Source organism: Poecilia formosa, unplaced genomic scaffold, assembly GCF_000485575.1.
Source record: "Poecilia formosa unplaced genomic scaffold, Poecilia_formosa-5.1.2 Scaffold67, whole genome shotgun sequence".
In the NCBI taxonomy this organism is placed as follows: Eukaryota; Metazoa; Chordata; class Actinopteri; order Cyprinodontiformes; family Poeciliidae; genus Poecilia; species Poecilia formosa.
The window spans coordinates 430,913-450,380 of record NW_006800006.1 but is presented as its reverse complement, the minus strand read 5'-3'; the positions used below and the strand labels follow the sequence as shown (position 1 = coordinate 450,380).

At 39.9% G+C, this 19,468-nt stretch overlaps 1 protein-coding gene across 2 annotated transcripts; it reads right to left on the bottom strand.

The window, feature by feature from the left end:
- Positions 1–4,084: 4,084 nt before the first annotated feature.
- Positions 4,085–17,684, bottom strand: LOC103139966 (calcium-activated potassium channel subunit beta-2-like). Of its 2 annotated transcripts, none has more exons than XM_016672851.1 (6): positions 17,355–17,684; positions 12,502–12,627; positions 11,599–11,769; positions 9,018–9,213; positions 4,907–5,187; positions 4,085–4,779 (listed from the first exon to the last, which is right to left on the bottom strand). In XM_016672851.1, the coding sequence occupies exons 2-6, from the start codon at positions 12,558–12,560 to the stop codon at positions 4,713–4,715; spliced, it is 774 nt and encodes a 257-aa protein (XP_016528337.1). In that variant the 5' UTR covers positions 12,561–12,627; positions 17,355–17,684; the 3' UTR covers positions 4,085–4,712. The 2 variants fall into 2 exon arrangements, with proteins under 2 accessions (XP_016528337.1, XP_016528338.1); XM_016672852.1 differs by lacking the exon at positions 17,355–17,684 and adding an exon at positions 13,267–13,435.
- Positions 17,685–19,468: the final 1,784 nt, after the last annotated feature.

Sequence of the window (19,468 nt, the reverse complement as noted above, 5' to 3'; positions counted from 1 at the left end):
CTCTCTGTCTAACACAGAGACATCAACTGCAGGAAAGACGGCAGCCAGCTTCTGTCGTTCAGACATGTGAACCGGCACAAAGACTCAGTTTGGTCATGAGTGGAAAAATCACAATTTTGCAGCTGGGGCAGATGTTCCTCATGGGATGATGAGACAGGGGAAATCAACCCCCCAGCCCCCTTCTAAAACAAAAAATAACCTTCCTTGTATTTTTTTTATTTTTTATTTATTTTTGACAAAGGAAACACAACCGACATCTTTAAATAAATGTCAGCAAATAATGAGAAAAGCATAAAAGTATGTTGCTGCATACAGTCTTATGCAAGGCCCAAAGCAAACTGACTCCTCCCTGAACCATGTGAGGGAACATGTGAGGGTTTAAAGGGGCAGTATGATCTCAAATTGACTTTTTTGAACTTTTCATCATGTTACGATATTATTCCCTCATTTAAAGCACACCTGGAGTTTTGTGTTGATTCTTTCATGCATGTTTGAGAAATTCTTCAATCTCCATGGGAACCACTCAGCTGAAAAAAAAAATGCCTGGGTGGACCTAGCCCCACCTTCAAGACGCAGCTCCTCCTCAAAGGAAACACCTGGTGGAACTGTGCATCTGCTGAGCTGGTAAAAACCTTGTTAAAGGGTTAATAGAGGAGCCATGTTGTGGTGACTTCCTGAGGTGGAGTGTCAGAAAGAGCAGGAGTTTTTAAAGAGACAGAGGCCCAATTTCAAGGCATTAATTTACAAAGTAGAATTTCTTTTAAATCATATTTGATTAATGTAGCCTTTTCATAACAACTAAAGTTAACATAGTTACTTGATTGTGTTGTAAAATGGCATTATATGGCTGGAAAACACATAATACTGCCCCTTTAATGTTTCCGTGGTTCCTCCCTCTTCATATAACAGGTTTTGGAGCAAACGTTTTAAATAATATATTTAAACTCTCAAGTCATGTTTTTTCTTCTTCTTCTTACTACTAAATCGCTAAATGAGTCACTCAGGGAGACAGATATTTAGTCAGTGACTAATGATGTGACTTCTGGTGCACACTTGGGCTGGTTGTGGTGACTTTGGGAGATGACTTCTACTGGCTGTATGGGAGACAGTCTGGTTGGGGTACAGCTGGGAAAAAACTTTGGGCATTATTTCTGAAATCTCACACAAGGCTTGGATTAAAAAAAAAAATATGTATAACCCGACAGCTTTTACAGTGTATGTGACTAGAGAAGAACTGTGTTAAATGATAATTAGACACACGTGTAAAGTGCTACTCTCAGACGCCTCACTGCGTTTTGAAGCCATGCAGAGGAAAATCCCGGCTTGCAGCCAGTTCCATGTCTGTCAGCTTCCGGCCAGGAACATCCAGTTGGCTTCTATAAACAAGCTACATCCTCGCTGCTGCTCCGTGGAAGTTTTCAGAGCCCCGGCCCGGGAGGGAAGTCTGCTAAAGGTCACAGCAAGTTCTCTAGATTTAAAAATCCCTTTTATGTCGGATCTGAAAAATCAGCGTTTGCGGAGAACCTTGAACAGAACACGCTTTAGTAATCGAGGGAAGACCCAGATCACGCTGGAGGAACTCTTGTTTCCTTTCTGGCCTGGAGAAATGTCTGGGTTTCCCTTTTTGGACCCGTTGGCCTCAGAACTTGATTTTAGATAAGCAGAAAACAATGGATGGATGGATGGATACTACGCTTCCTGTCATCTGGTTCAACCAAGCAGAACCGTGTTTTCTTCTATTTAGCTTGTTGATGATGGTTTATTTGGCTTTTCTGGTTAAAAAACCCACTTCCTCGCAGCTCACTCAGAGGTATCAACTTCCATTTTTGACCGTTTGTTTTTCATTTCTTTTGTTATTTATGTCCTGTTTTCCAGGCTTCCAGCTTTGGAAGCCCTTCCATTGTTTCATCACATAGCTTTTTCATGTGGGGCGATGTTTTCCTTCAGCAGGAACTCAGTCTGAACTAGCTGTGCACTGATTGCAGTTTTCTGGCCGATTGCCGATTACAGATCTTTAAAAAAAAAAAAAAGCTGACTTGAAGATTCAGATTTTGGCCAATACTGATTTTCTTATTTTGTCTGAAATGTTGCAAAATATAGCAAGAAAGTTACTAAGTTGACAACAGTGGGGTGATTATTGTCAACTGTGAACGTGCAGCATTTTTTTCCATCCATCTTACTAAGAAAAATCCGTGAAATGTTGTAATTTCTCACACGTTTTCTAAAAAGTAACACAGCAGAGGATCGACATCCGTTATCCGTGTTCCCCGTTTTGACTCACAGAAGCTGAACAACTAGACTACCTTTATTTCTTTTTGCTGAAGAAGCGCTGCAAGAAGAATCTTTTTTTTTTAAGCAGATGAAAAAATTCCTCTTAGATGAGTAGTTTCCTTATCTCACATTTCCAGCTGCAGAGAGGGGAAAAAAAGAAAAATGTTGCTGAGGGACCACCCTTACACATCTGAATGAAAGCAGAGACGTTAGCTGCAGTCCCACACTCTGCAGAACAATCCACAAGAGTCTGTGTGCAAATCCACAACAAAGAGTCCTGCTCACATCAGTTTTACTTCTGCTTACAAGTTAGCTGCTTTTCTCCTGCAGAAAAATCTCACTGATCACTGCAGCTTTGGTTCCTCCAGTTCCTGCATTGATTACAACTAAACCACAACCATACACAAACCATACACACTCTGTGACTGTGAGTGTTTGCTGTTCTGTCAAGCAACTTTTTTTTTTCTTTTTGTTTTACAGTGTGGCCCTCAGTCCTTCCTTCAGGCTGAATGTGGGAGTGGAAGGCCAAGCTCATGGGAGGGACTGATGTTTTTCTTAAAGATTTAAGCTAAAACTTGTTCAGTCATGTCTAGGAGCAGACCACCAGCATCAAATGAGAATAAGAGACATCTTTTTTTTTTTTTTTTGTGAAAATGTGAAAAATATTTTTTGCACAACAGCTACAAACTAAAACTATGTGACGTATATGCATTTCTTTTGAGCATACAAGTACAGCACCATATTAGGGTCACTGTAGATAGATAGAGAGAGAGGGAGAGAGAGAGATCTTTGTGATTTGGCTAAAAATGTCTGAGTTTTTTGGCAGAATTTTTTTTCTCTATCTACAATGATCATATTATACAATATTATACAACATGGTTGTATAATACATCTTCTTATATGCAGCAAAGCATTATGGGTTGATTGGGTACCCATCTCATGGAATGTTCCATGGGATTCCTCCAAAACTGCGACGTAGGATTCAGTTGCTTTCAACAAGGACACATTCAGATTGCTGTGGTGAAAGTATTTGATTTAAACTATAAGTTAATCAGGTAACACACAGTTTGAATGAACTAACCTTCCTTTAGACTCTTATTTGTTGAACAGTAAACAACAGCATCACATGGTATTTGGTCATGTGACAGTCGCTGGATTTCCATTACTAAATGTGTAAAACTTTGTCAATATTCCGCTAATGTTGAAAAAACATAATTTCAAAATCGCAGCGTTTCCATTAAATGAGAAATGAAATTAAAATTGTACATGAATAAATTTGTTCACGTGATAAGTTATTTAAAAAAATGCTACGTCATCCTCCTCCTACCACTTCCTGTCGTCTTCTTCGTGGTTTGCGCCAGCTGTTGAGCATGTGACTCGTGCCACATGACCTTTTCAGGTTTGATAAACCTTATCCTAATGTCAGAATCTTTTATTGAACAACTTTTTTTTTAATTGGCATGTTTCCATAAAGTGAATTTATTTTTGAAATGTCAAATAAAGCAAATATATGGTCAATGGAAACACAGCTAGAGCTTGTGGGTAATTTCACTAAAGCAGAGAAAGTCATTGTTGTGGTCATTTTCATCAAGGTGTCGAAAGGATAGTGAAATATGTAATATGTACAATATTGTTAAATATCGGTTATTGGCCATGACATCAATAGTAATATCGGAATCGGTACCAATTTTCATATTGTTGCCATAATCCTAATCCATCTGGATGAGTGAAATGAGTAACAAAGACATTAAGAAAAAGCAGCAGAAATGATGACAAACACTGAAAAATGAAAGTAAAAATCCAATATTCTGTTGTTGTTTAAATACTTTTAGTTTTGTTCAATTCAAAACCCGAAAAAAGCATCTACAACGAGGCGTTTTATACACACTGTCCCATTGAAGTAGGTTAGCACAGGTCAGTGATTTAAAGTTGTTTTCTCGTATCTACTTTGTGTCCTACTTGGATGCGAAAGCACTGATGAGACTACAATAAACCATCAGGAAGTTCCTCAAAGATATTTTAATATTTTTACTCTGTTATATGTCAGAGCATTCAAGTAGGCATATCCTGAAATGAGATTCTGAGGATAACCTTGAGTGAAAAACAACACATCTTCACTTTAAAAAGCTCCAGTCTCAGTCTGTCTCTTGTCTGAATGAGTGATGGGTGGGACTCCTTTAGCTTCCAACGCGTGAGTGGCAGAGCATAGAAACAGGTGGGGGGGAGCAGCAGCGCATTGTTATCCTACGCTCAGTGCAGCTGGAGAAAACTCTGGTCACTCCAGGACTTTTTTTCTTTTTTTCTCTGAAGTCTCACGCAGTGCTTGGATTAAACACTTTCCTCTCAAAGCTTTAAAACCATGCAAAAGAAAGATCTCTGTTTTGTCAGGAACAGCCAGTTCCATGTCTGTCAGCTTCCGGCCAGGAACATCCAGTCCGCTTCTATAAACAAGCTACATCCTCCTGCTGCTCAGTGGAAGTTTTCAGAATCTCTGCCAGGGAGGAAAGTCTGCCAAAGGTCAGAGCAAAGTTTGCTATAGATTAAAAATAAATAATAATAAAAAAAAATCCTCTTCACATGTCAGATGTCGATCACCCAACATTTGTGACCTTTAGAGCCGCCGCACGTAATTCACCTCTTGATCTTCCCTATCTCCTCACAAAGTCTGGAGAGGTACTGCGTGAGATTCACCATGACGATGATGAGGGCCCCAATCGTGAGCGTGCACGAGGGCCACAACAGGGTGTGGAAGGCAGCGCTGTGGTCATAGAGCCGGGTCAGCAGGACCGTGTCCTGCTGCTCGCTGGGGTCGTAGAAGCAGGAGACGTGCTGGTTGGTCTTCAAGTGTTGGGAGATGTTGACGATGACGGCGCGCATGGCCGCGCTGTCCTTCTGGCACCGGGGGATGTAGACACACTGCAAGGCAAACAGAGGATGGCAGGTTACACTGAGCGAAACGTTTATTTGGTTACCCAAGTTTTACGGAACAGCGAATGCTAGTAGCTGTTTTTCCATTCACCATATAATTGCACAATTTGACATTTTAAGAATAAATTTGTTTAATTTATTAGCCAATTTTGAAAAAAAAACAACAAAAAAACTCGTTTTTCAATAAAAAAGTTTGGCGCTAGGATGAGGTGTCTTTTTTGGGTTGCATTGAAATTGGTTTATGGCAAAACTGCAATGAAAGCAATTTTTTTTGCATCTGGCAATTCACACAATCAACAGTCCGACGTTGCCACTGGCACAAACCATGCAGAAGACGACAGGAAGTTGAAGGATAATGGCGTGGCATGTGGGAAGGAGCGTTATGTTTACATATCTTCAAGGAGATTGGAAATATGCAGTCCTACCAAGGCGACACGGGGAAAGCCAATTCAGAAAGAGAACGTCTTAGGTCAGGGAGATTATAAATTTCAATCTTCCTTAAAGTCTCTCCAATACATCTCAGTTCCCAATTATCCAAATGAGTTTGGTTGTTCCACTGAGCCGAAACTAGCAACTTCTCCGAGATCGATTCCAACCTGTCAGTGAGTTTTAGAGTCCTCAGCTGGGTTGCAAGTCTTAGCAAAGCTCCAAACAGCAGAAATCCTGTTATCATGAATAAATCCAGGGTGAATCCTGTCGAGTGTGTCGCCGCAGGACAGGAGGGCTCTCCCGTGCCCAGCCTTCTCTTCGAGAAAATGTTTTTTTAAGATTTTTTTAATGACTTATTGCATCAACAAGCTTATTCGTGTGTGATTTTAATAGCTTTCCTTGTTTGAAAACACCACAATTGGAAAATTGTGCTTTTTCGACATAGGGGAAAATCGACAAAGTTTTGCAGACATTTGTAATGGAAACACGAGTGACGCAAACCACGAAGAAGAAGATGACGGGAAGTAGTTGGAGGATAATGGAGTGGCATATTAATGACTTGTCACCTGAACAAATTATTCACTTGTGATTTTATTTGCAATTCTTATTCATTGGAAACAGGGCAATTACGAAATTGTGATATTTCGAAGTTAGCGGAATATAGCTAAAGTTTTGGTAGCAGCACAAAAGTTGGTATGCACTGTAGGCAGGGGTGAAAGTAGTTTTAAATTCTTGGGGGTACTATGACCAAAACATAAATAAATAAATATATTTTTTGCGAAGCGATAAAAGCTGGGTAGGTCTTGAGTTGCTACAAAATGGAGCTGTATTTCCCTCAGCCCGCTGGCTGCAATGTTGACACCTTGAGATGCCATGAGACCTAAATTCTGAACATCATGGCATGGAGTGCATCCCAGCTTTACATGTTTGGCATATAACCATTCATTTTAGCCTTTAAACTGGTTATATTGATCCTGTGTCCAGATAGAGGGATAATCAATAGCCCAGCATCGTGACCTATTTGTTCTGAAGATCCTGCAGCTTCCGCTTCGTCTTCCTAACATGGCGCCTCCTCCTCGTGTTTGATGTTTGTTGTAAAATGACGTATTCTCACAAAGAACGAGGTAATTAGTCCAAGTTTGTTGTTTATCGAACTTTCAGAAACTACAGCGGCTGTGATGCACCAAGGCGAAGGTAAACAAAGGTATAACAACCTGAACAGGTGATCAACTCTAAACCACTCGCACCTTTTAATTTTCCGTCTCTCTGTCATTTAAGCACACCCGTTGCCATGGCAACCTCCTGCGCTCCAAGCCGACGAGAGATTACGTTAAAAACATAACATTCAGTCCATTACGATATTAGGTTTGCAGGCTTGATATTTATTTTGCGATTATTAATAAGCGGTCTTATGAACACAGCGGTGGTTGATTAGTTAATTTTAAACTCCTGCTCTGCTAGTTATTTTGGTAATGGAACTGAAACGCACAGAATTGCGCAACACCTTGTTGGGTCATTAATTTGAACACGTTTTATTGATTTTTTGTTGTGGTTCTTTAATAAAGTTACGAACGTTTTCATAAGCCAATCAGAGGAGGACGTGCTGGTCTCAGCCTCCTGGCGGCGTTCAGTTTGTCACCCAATGCCGAGATCGACTCAAAATCTTCCACGATCGACGTGTTGCACCGCTGCTCTAGCAAAGCACGAACAGTTCAGAAAAAAACATGAAACGAAAAAAGTTATTTATTAACTGATTACGTCGTGTTTTAGATTGTTCTTTAAAATCTAATCAGTCACGGCTGATTAGTGGGTGAACTCACGGCTGCACAGTGAACCCATTGATGTTTTCCAGCAGACAGCCGCAATCTCTTGCAGGTACTGCGTACCCCCGCTAAATCTATTAGGGGTTCGCAGTACCCTACCGAAACCCCTTACTTTCACCCCTGCATACAGGTCTGCCCGCCAGGACGTACAGCACCACCGCAACAGGGGCAACTCCTCCTCCCCCACCCCGCAAAGCGCCAGTTTCCTACCTTACGCCACACGCTGGAAGGCGTACGTTTTTTGGTGTTTTTTTTTTTTATTTTTTTTTTTATAGACAACGTCTTTTTTTTGTTTTAAATAAAAATATATTTTCCGTTTGTTACCTTTTGTCCTCAGATGATTAGTTTTGAAATAAGTCGGAATAGCTATGCTGCACGAATAAAAGCAGGTCTGTTCCTGAAGATAAACATAAATATATGAGTAAGTGACACGCCCCTTTTTAATTTGCAGTTGGTCTGTCATGATTGGTTGATTTGTATGACTGACAAATGGAGATGGGGAAAAGAGAAAGTTAGCCACTCTGATATTTTTCAAAGAAGAAAAAAAAGAAAAAAGAAAAAAGGCTCCCATCCAGGGCGGGCACGGCTGATTCTGTGGGCGGGCAATGCCCCCCCAATGCATTGCCCGCCCTGGATGGAAACCAGGGCGGGCAATGCCTCTTGCGGCAAAGCGTAAGGCACTAAAACTTTTCTTTTTCGTCTCGTGTGGGAACATTTGTGAACGAACCCTCATGTTCAGTCTATGCTAAGAGGGACAGACTGAGAGAGAAGTAAAGACAGGAAGGATAACCTTTTCTATCCTAAGAACCTGTCTAACCGGTTCGTTCTGCAAGACGAAAATAAGTTTAGTGACCAAATGATCGTAGAAGGCCTACATTCAAAGACTGGTTCAGTCAATCTGTGACGTGTGATTCGGGCTTTGAATGTGCCACCCAAGGATCACGTCATCAATGACGAACTGAGCCAACCACGTGCAGTATTTGAATGTAGGTCCTTTTCCTTTTTCATCTTGTTGTGTAAAGCTTGTCAAAGTGAAACATTTCAAATAAAATAAGCTGTTACCAGCTTTATATGAGCTGATGATGATTCTCTCCCTTACAGAGAGAGAACGTTTATATCTGATGAGTTTTCAGTTTTACAAAAATTGACACGAAAAAGACCAAATTATTACAGAGGACCAAGACAGTCGAAAAATACTGTGATGTAAATTTGAATATCTAGTTCAACATATCTACATCATATATCTATATGACATGTCATGTGACTACTGAAGCTTAGTCACATGACACAGATTGCCGTAAGTAAAAGCAAAAACCTGCTAAGCCAATCACCTGCCTCTGATTGTTCTCATTTACATACAGGGTCACTACTCTTGTTGTGGCACCACAACTAAACAATGGCCTACATTCACCTCAGAAAGTTACATAGTTGCGCCCCTTAAATCAACAGAGCCTCTCTGATCAGTGGTTGCGGTGAGTCTGTCGCTGTGGCCAGCATGCCGACTCCTCCTGCCAACATTTGAATTGACTCAGCCAGTCACGGTGTTTTCTCTGGCGCTTGACTTACTTCAGAGCTTGCGTCCTGCGTCTCTTCGTTGTGCGACAGCCGGCCGATTCGACCCGTGTTGTTGACGCTCACATACACCTGCAGACAGGGGAACCTGGACACCCTCCAGCAGTTTGACCCGCAGCTGTAAGAACAGTTCATGTCCCCGGTGACCGTGGAGTTGATGACAGCACACGTCCCTTCCACTGTCCACACACTGTATCAACAAAAGACAAAGACGGTTGTCTCAGGTTGTTTTACTTGTCCTTGCCTAAAGGGTCAAAGGAAAAAAAAAAAAGATTTTCAAGCGAGGTTATTTTAAAAAATTGAGTTTTTAGTATCTTCTCTACAGTGGAAAATAGTAACTTTTTTAAGATGTATCAAAGAAAAAAGAGGAAGAGAAGGTTAATTTTAGCCAGTGGTGATCGTACTTTAAGGGAGGAATTTGTTCTTCTCCCAACTTCTTCTGGATGAAACAAATCATTTATTAGATGTAAAATACCTGTACGTCATTTTTATTAGAAAAAAATATGAATATGTTTTTGCATAATTGCTAAAATTATCATTTTGTCATGAGAGCATATAAAAGAGATTATCTCTTTTAATATATACTGTCAGAAACAACCAATCAGAGCCAGGAGGAGGGTCTTATCGCTGTCAATCACTCTCATGCTCACTGCTACACTAGCTGGTTCACCACAACATAGTCTGCCACGAATGCTAAGGCTAGTTAGCATAGCCACCAATGACAACGGATAAACGTTTTTTGTTTAACGGTGAGTTGTTTTTCTGTCATTAGCACATTGAGCAGTGAGTACACGAAGTTGATTGACAACACTAAACCTTCCCCCTGGCTGGAGGACTGGTGCACGTTTGCAGGGCACAATTGTAGCACTGGGTGGTGTTGGAGGAGGTTAGACCCCCTCACCCCCACATAGATTATCTGTAAATTATACTTTTAAAACATGGTGACAGTTCTACTAAATATGGAAAATTGTTTTTTCCTCCCTTATTTGTTATGTTTTCTGTAAGATCAATGTGAAATGCAAACTTAACGACAGAAGAAGAGCGGGAGCCCTGCCCACTGGTGGTCACCTCCATGCCCATCTGAGGAAGTAAAACCCAAATTTTGATAAGTTGTTGACTTAAAAAAAGAAAAAGAAAAAGCTGATCTGCAATGATAAGAGGCAGTAAGGTGGCTTGTCTCATGTTCAGTGTTGTTTTATGAAAAGTGTTTTAATGTTTTCTGAAAGAATTATTAAACCCCAAATCAACCTTTTTGCTAAGAAATTGCATAAATTGGTTTCTTAAAAGTGCATTTTTATTGTTACAGTGAAAAAATGTGATGTTTTCAGGTCAATTTATAGGTTAAAAGTATTGTACTAGCTTAAGCTATTATTTATATTTTACTGGTCAATTTTGCTCTGCCTTTACTTTCTGGGCCCAGAGTCCTGTATCAATATACTTTTCTCAGTACACCTACACATGCTGATTTCTATGAGCATTGGGACAGAGCATGGAGGTTGTTGTTTGCTTCAGCTGCTTGTTGATATCTTTTGGCTTACAGTCCTAGCAGTGGCAGGACAGAAAGCATGTAGCAGCAGCAGCAGCTGAAGTGTTTCACATTAATTTATTTTTCAGGCTGGTATATGCATGGTAAGGTTGCACCCTTCTTAAAGGGATCCTAGTTGCTACCAGACTCTCCATTGCTCCACCACAGAACTCAGCCACTGCTGTTTGGCCACAGCAGCTCGGTGCATGCTCAGAACAGCCTGGAAACTCTCACGCTTCATCACGCAGAATGGATGAGTCCAGTAAGTTGCCGATGCTCTCCAGAGAACTCTCCAAAAGTCTGCAGAAACCATTTGATGTTGGAATCCGATTGGATAAGTGACACAAGCCAAAACTGTTCCTCGTGATTTAGTGATTTAGCTTCCAGTATAGTCACAGAGGGAGGATAAGAAACACCGCGCAGGAATCCAGAAATCCAGAAATCCACTGGACTCTCAGAACCGAGACTTTATGAAATCTGACTCATCAAAACCATTTAGGTTTAAGCTGTAATTCAGACACTCTATCTTGTTTTGACCCTTACAGGCTTAAGCTCTGTATGAGCAACATGTCAGTTTCCCTGTGGGTTTGACATCACCGCCGGTCAATAGTGCGTGACTCCGACACTTATGGTTTTAAACTCAGTCCTATTGAAGAGAACCAGGTGGTTTAAGACGGCGGCCTGGAAGCGATGGGTCTCAGCACAAAACAATGAATCATTTAAAGCTGCAGTATGTAACTTTTATAAAAAAATAAAATAAAAAAAGACTGTTTTGCTGAAACTGTCACTATGTAGTGACAGTATGAACATGAGACGGATAGTCTGAAAAAAATTGAGCTCCTCTGCATTCACCTACCACTAACTAGAAACAACCAATCAGAACCAGAGGGCAGATCTCGCTGTTGTCAATCACAATTTCATGTGGCGCGGCTCATCTCTCTCCGCTTTACCCTGTTGCTATCTGCTTTTTTGCTAGGTTTTTCTTTTATTTCTAAGTACTTCTGCCCTACAAGGTGCATCTCTGTGACACAGTAACCAGCAGACCAGTACCTGTCTGCACACGAGCGTAATACGGTGATGCCCAACACAAAATACATCATCATTGAACACAGGATCATCCCGAGTCCAAGGAGAATGGCCCGGTCTTCTCCAGGTTTGAGAGCCGTCACTGTTTTCTTCTTGTCCAAAATATCCACCTCACGAAACTTCTGGTAAATCAACCTAAGAGCAGAAAGTCAAAAGGCATCAGTTTTTAAAATGTTTTTTAAAAGACAAAAACAAAGACAAACATAAAATAAAATAAAAAATAAAAAAAATGTGGTCATTAAAGCTACAGTGTATGACTTTTCTAGAAGTATATGTTTTTTTAACATATTTGTTAAAATTATCATTCTATCGTGATAAGACAGATGATCTGTTAAAAAAGTCAAGCTTCTCGCGGTGTTGCGGTGTTTCCAGTACTGACTACAGAAATCAAAGAGCCAATCTGAGCCAGGAGGCGGGTCTTAGCGCTCTCAATCACTCTCATACTCACCCCCTCTCCCTTGCTTTTTGCTAAGCCACAGTTGGTTTACCACAACATAGTCTGCCACAAATGCTAAGGATAGTTAGCATAGCTACTGATGACAGCAGATAAATGGTTTTCCTGGAATGGTAAGCTGTTTCTTCACCATCGGTACATTTAGCAGGGACAACATGAGGATGACTGACAGCGCTAAGCCCCTCCTCCTGGCTGTGATTGGTTGTTTTTGACAGGGACTGGTGTATTTCTATAGCAGTAGCAGCTCAGGGAGGATTGATTTTTTTTCCGCAGATTATCTGTCTCATAGCAAACTGTCATGGCATGGTCACAGTTTTAATAAAAGTTATGTACCGCAGCTTTAAGGGTAGTTCTCTGAGCAACGTGTGAACTTTTGCATTTCTCAGTGTAAATATATTGAAAACAGCACCTACCTCTTCTTGTTTTCTCTTCCCGATGCTGCGGCATTTCTGGCCCCTGCCACAAAAAACATCTTTCCTGATGACCTTGGAGCTCCTCCGCTTGCCGAAGCGACGCAGCAGCGAGACTGCTGGAAACTCCTAGGAAAAATTATGGTTTTATGTTCGGCTCTTGCAATGAATTCTCCCATTTATTACCTCTGTTCTGGGCTACAGAGTAAGTTAAGTCAAGAAAATGTCAAATAAGAATTTACCTTCGATGGATTTTGCCTGTGCAAGACAATTTATTTGTTCAGTAAGTTCATTCAGTGGAGGATAAAGCTTTTTCTACCAGGCCTGAAAGCACTCCTGTGTTTTTCAGGTAAACATCTCACTTCTAACACAAAGAAATCCTCCAAAGGGCAAACAAAATAGCTAGAGATGGAGGGTGTTGACGCTGATGAGGTCCGGGTGGAAAACCGACCTTCTTTATCCCCAACATTTGTGCTGTCAGCAAGTAGTCATTGAGTCCACAGCAATGGCATTTTAAAAACGGGGGATATTGTCTCAATCCATCCGGCGTTGGGCCCATAAATAACAGCAATAAATTTGATTTAAATGAACGACTGGCTGATATGTGGAAGGCAGCCGGGAGTCAGCCAGGGGTTTTGTGATGAGAGTCAGTGGAAACCCTTTACTGATAGCAGCAATTATTCAACATCGGCAGAAAAAACGCTTGTGGGGGGTACAGCAGTTTAGAGGAACGTTTAGAATAGTGGAAATATGCACATTATGCTTTACCTTTATTGTTTTTCTAGATCCTAACCTTCTAGCTGTTAAGTGTTCATTGTGATCGTCATGGAGACTACCTTGGTGACAAAACTTTGTCTATGACTGTTGGGTTTTACTACCACAGCTCTGTATCTCTCACGTGATAAAACAATGGCAGTGAAGAATATGATCAGTGCCTCCAAAATGGTTTATACTTCTTATGCTGCCCCAAGAAATGCAATCTCATACTGCTGGGCCCTTCTTGGAGGGACAGTCTCTAGATGGAGGTGTGAGGACCACCTCAGATCTACAGTGGCCCTGAAGTGCAAACCACTTCAACAAATAACTAAACACATCTACAAAATGAATATGTTGTTGTCTTTTACACTTTGTAGTTGGGTTTATGTCAAGAAGGTGGATTTAGGCGCAGTGAGACCCAGGTTAAGGCGAAGGAATGAGTTTAATGATGTCCGCAAGGTTCACAACACTGGGAAAACCCAGGTAAGGAACTGGACCAGATCGCTAACTCAGGAAGACATACAATGACGACCAAAGCTACCAACTATGACAAGGAACGACAAGCCAGGATCCAACGAGCAGCAGGAGACACAGGTGAGGTTAAATACACAGGGGATAATTATGGGAACAAGAGACACCTCGAACCAACCAGGGGCTCCACACAACAGCACTGGGACTAAATTAAATAATAAACACACAAACCCCACATCCTCACAGTTGAATGATTTGTTGTCGTGGTTTGGTCTTCAGGGCCACTGTACTGCTCCCCAGAGAAGTGGATTCTAACAACCTAATGTTATCTACGGTCGACAATATTCCAGTGACTCACTGCGATCCGCTGGGTTCACTTATACCGAAACGGTTTAAACTACTGTGAATAATTAACCAAATATGCTGAACTGTTTGACAAGTAGGATTGATAGGAATGCATGTGTGACTGAATTGAAGGGATTTTCTTTGTAAAGTGTCTCGAGACGACATTCGTTGTGAATTGGTGATGTAAGTATATCGGACTGAACTGAATTGAATTGGTCGTACTCTAGCGTTATCTCCCTTCCCCTCAGCTGACCACTGAGAGGAGATCAAACTCATTCTGTTGTGGCTCCCAAACTTTGGAATTCGTTGCCTTTGAATATTAGACAGGCGTCTTTGCTTCCTGTCTTTAAGTCTCTTTTAATTTAATACATCTCTTTTCAATAGCGTTGGCCCCAGTCTGAGTTGAGATGTTCTTCTTATTGTCTTTGTTCTGGGGGTGAGTGTTGTTATGCTCTCGACTTTTATTCTTTTTTGCTTTGTTTTCGTACAACACTTTGGGCAAACTTCTGTTTTTAGATGCGCTTTATAAATAAATTGGGCTGGATTTGGACGGAAAGAACAGAGAGTATGTGGAAAGTTCTCCGGCTTCGTGTCTACGCAGACTCAACCAGGGGTTTCATCAGTGAACCATAGGAACTTCAGTGGGTTTCAATTAAGTGCAGTCTTTTATATGAGAACACACCCGTAGGGGGCGCAGAGGCCCCTTCCATTGCTTCAGCAGAGAGCTTTGTTGTTGGAAGTGTTTTCTGTCAGTCTTCTTGTTACTGTTGGCAAGAACTCAGTCTTAACTGCTGTACATTAAATGTTAATTGTACGTATATATGAGTATATAAATAATATTAATTGCATTGCTTTCCAGTTTGCTCATGTAGTTCATCCAGAAAAGTAAGACATTTTTGCAGATCCTAATTTGATTTTAAGAAGTTGCCTTAATTTTTTGTTTGTTTGTTTTAGTGAATAAAATCCTGCAGAATAATGAACAAGGGTCTTTTAGATGACTAATTTTCACAGATATGTCACTTTTTTCCCCCACATTTCACAGAAGAGACCAAACGTTGCTGAGAGACCACACTTAGCAACACATTTCACATCAAATCAGACATGTTTGCTACAAAACCCACTCTCTGCACAACAATCCACAAGAATCTGCATGCATGGCCAAAAGAAAGAGAGGCCTGTTCAAATCAGTTTTATGCTCTGTCTTATTATTAAGATGCCTTTCTTGTGCATAAAAGGCCCACAAACCATTGCAGCGTGGGCAGAATGTGCAAGTGTTCAGAAGGGAAGGGTAAGAGCGACATGTTTACTTGGGTTGTATGTGAGTAAATACAATTTGGAAACTGTTGTAGGACTTGTGGTTCTGTGCTAGAGCAAGAATTTTAGCAACAAACTTTCATTGTGAGCCAAGAAAGCCAAGCTTCCAAACCCTTTTTGTTTTGTATAAATTTATAAAGTTTTCTACTATCCCAGTAACCTTAAATGTCTGAAATAAAACATGCACCGATTTTTTTTATTGTCTTATTTTGGAAAGAAACCTTGTTTTGAAAATCTTGCCATGTTTTTAAGATTATCATAAGATGATAGCATATTTTATGTTTGATCAAATTTAAACCTGAGTTCAAAGTAACAATTACGTTTCTTGTATGCGCTGTATATTTTTAGCCCCACCAAGTCCATTAAGTTCTGGCTGACCTCTATACTTGCAATTTTGGGTCCAAAAACAATGATTTTTTTTCCATATATCTTAACTACTTTAGTCTGGAGGAAGTTCTGACCTATTTACTCACCGATTTCATGGACACACTGACTCAAACACACCTGTGAGCTATTGGTTATGCAAAGACAGAGATATAAACGTGCCTATCATCAGCATACAGATGTTTAGGGATATTGTAGTACTTTATAATCTGGGAGCTGGGAGATTATGAAGATGTTAAATAAAACAGGACTGAGAATGGAGCCTTCAGGAGCCCCAGAATTAAAATGTGTTTACCCAGATGTATAATTACCAAGTGGCACAAAGTAGTCCTGGTCTGTCAAAGGTTTGAAACACTTTAGTGGAAACCCCACCAACTTCTCCAGATTATCAACATATGGCGTTGATCAGCTGGAGCTTGTAGGTTTCAAATATATATTAGAGAATATCCACCTGGATTGAGGAATATTAAATATATGCAATTACATGGGTTTTGATTAAATGTTGACCATACAGATATTAGTTTTCAGCAATATTTCTAAGTAACATATGAGTTGTACATTTTACAACTGGAATCTACAACTTATCCTATTGATCTACCTAAATTATTTGGGCTATTTAAATAATTAATTTGAGTAACATACTAAAGCCAACATGTACAAATCTTTGACTCTTGTATCATGTATTGAACAGTAATTTGACTGGAAAGAGTCAGCAGTAGTGGCAAGTAACCCAAGACTGGAATCGAACCCAGGAAAACCACATCCAGGTCTACAGCCTATTTCAGAAATTCTGTCTTTCAGCAGCTGAACTGATTCAAAAACACAGAATTCATCTTACTGAACCAAAATTAAATGCAAATACTAATATATCAACTAAATTCCAACTTTAAAAAGGTTAAAGGGTCACTATGAAACTTTTATAAAAATATGTTTTCCACATGTTTGTTAAAACTATCACAATGTTGTGACTGTATGTAGTGAGAGAGATAATCTGAAAAAATTGACCTCCTTCACCTCTACCCTGACTGTTATTTTCATCTGAAGAAAAGCTCCGCTCTCAGTCAAAAACAACCAATCAGAAACAGGAGAAGGGCCATAGCGCTGTCAATCAACCAGTGAATGTGTTGTTAAATGTGCTAATGGTGGAGAAACAACTCACCATGACAGGAAAGTTGCTTATGCACCATCATCGGTGGTCACTAGGTCTGATAATCACAAACTAGGCTTAGCATTTACAACAGGCGATGCTAGTAGAGAGCAAGTGAGGAAAGGCATGATTGACAGTGCTAAGACCCTCCTCCTGGCTCTGATAAGTTGTTTCTAGTTAGCTCTGAGAGAAGGCAAAGCTGTTAGATTTTTTTCAGAGATCATCTGTCTTATACTGTTACAACATAGTGACTGTTTCAACAAATATAGAGGATTTTTATTTATCTTAAAATGAGAGTTACATACTTATCTGTGATTACCATCTCCAGCCATGTGCTTGCTTTAATATCCTCCTACATCCCCATAAAGCTAAGCATAAGTCCCCAGTTGTGCCAAGTGATTAGTGTCAGCCAAAATGAAATAAAGGTGGTAATACTTACAGTCAGAGGGATTCCACCTCCTGTCGCTGGACTGTTGAGATAATCCGGTCTTTGGACTACAAGCGTCAGCCGTCAGCAGTGGCTCTCCCAACAAGGTCTTGGTGGCAAGGGAGAGCAGCTGGCCACCACTCGTTTAAACTCTTACCCCAAGCCATCGGGATGCCTGCCATACTTAGCACCGTCATGTGAGTTCTCTCCACAATGCAAGTCCTGCTCAAAACCAGCCGGTCTTGCATCACTGAATAAGTGGCCATGACTGTTTGCGTCCAGTTCTATATTTGTATGAGGGAGGTCTGTAGGGAGAGCACAGCTTCAAAGCCAGAATTTTAAGATTTCAAATATCCCTGTCTTCAAATGTCACAAAAGCACAACTTGAATGTCAAACACTTGGGCTCACGAATGTGGCTAAATTTGGCCACAAGGTGTCAGTGCAGCACAAGGTTTTTTTTTCCCGTTTGTTTGTTTCTTTGATTTCAGGTTAGCTCCAGTGAAGTTCCTTTTCAGGATGATTTATTTTGTTGAAAACTTGTTGCAACTTTTCTATTGACAAACTATATTCAATTCCTAACACACAGCAGATGTTGCAGATAGAACCCTATTTACATTCTGCATTGACGCAGGCAATAGAGGTTCTGGAAATAAATATTGCAACAAGCAATATTTGACGCAATATATTACAAAGTATGCAATAAACAGAAACGTTTTTCTCTTCTTCTTTGGATGCTGAAGATCGAATTTCACCTGAGCTGGAGCAGCACCTGTCACCCAAGCAAACAAAGCCACTTGCCAAATCAACAAGGTCTGTCCACAAATCTGTGTTAAGTTTCCACGGTAACCGTTTTTGTACTATCCAATATTACTATTTTATTACTGCATTTGGTTTTAAACTAGGAATTTACAACAGCATCAGGACGTCTGAACTGAAGGATAAATCAATCAAATAAATAAATAAAAGTTAATAACTTCAGAAATGATCATGAAAAACAGTATAGAACTCAACCAATCAATAAAATAAAGTTAATTTTATATAAATGTCATAAAAAATAATTGCTTTTTAATAGAAGTCAATTAACCAATAATTACATAAAAAAGTTGACAAAAACCTTAAAAAAACAATCATGATTTTTTAAAAAATAGAAATTAAAATGAACCAATCAACAAAAATAAATACATAAGTCAATAAAAGTTACTAGAAAGTTCATAAAAGATCATGTAAAAATGTATAAAACTCGGTCAACCAAGGGATCAAATTAATAAAATAAGTTAATAACAATGTCATAAAAAAATAATGACTTTTTAATGAAAATCAAAAAACTAATGAGTAAATAAACAAAGGCAAAGTTGAAAAAACTTCATGAGACAATCATGAAATGTTTTTATAGAAATCAATCAACCAATCAATAAAATAAAATAAGTTATTAAATGAAAGTTGATCAAAACATTTAATGAAAGATAACGAACAAAACGGACAATTCAAGCAATTAATAAAATAAATCAAGTTAATAAAATATAGCAAAAATTTTTTTAAAATCAAACAAGCAATAAATAAGTATTGGCGTTATACAGGATATTTAAGTGAATAAATATGAACACAACCTCTGTGTGCTCACTTGACGAACCGCCTTTCAGAATAATGAAGGGCTTGTTTATTTCTTCTCGGCCTCCCAGCTGTTTTTCTGTCCTCTAACCCTCCGTAAGCAGTCATTTCCTCAACAGTCTGACCAGAGCAGGGATTATTCCTGGCTGACCCCAGCCGATCTTGGCTACAGTCCGTGCGTATCCTATTTGGTTTGTAAGATTATACAAATCCATCTCCCTGCAGCTGCAGCAAAAAAATCAAACTCTGTTAAAACAGAACTGCAGGAAGCTTTCCCCTTTAATTAAACCTCAGGCCAAAAAAACAAAACAAAACAAAAAAACAACAGGACGAGAGAGACTGAAGGGGGCGGATGGTCTGGAACCTATGTTCATTATTGGAGGTGAAGCCTAAATATAACCACACAGTGCGGCCTGCGTTTCCGTTTGGAGGTGAAACGTGTACGCTGGGCATGAAAGGCAATGCTGCTGCTTTGTTTCTCGGGAACTTGAAATAGCTCCTGCTGAGCCAGCAGCGA

Coding starts and splice junctions, on each gene's coding strand:
- LOC103139966 (XM_016672851.1), bottom strand. CDS start 12,560: ATGTTTTTTGTGGCAGGGGCCAGAAATGCCGCAGCATCGGGAAGAGAA. Junction 5,188..9,017: donor CGCAGGACGCAAGCTCTGAA/GTAAGTCAAGCG, acceptor TTTGCCTTGCAG/TGTGTCTACATCCCCCGGTG. Junction 4,780..4,906: donor GAGATAGGGAAGATCAAGAG/GTGAATTACGTG, acceptor GACCTTTGGCAG/ACTTTCCTCCCTGGCAGAGA.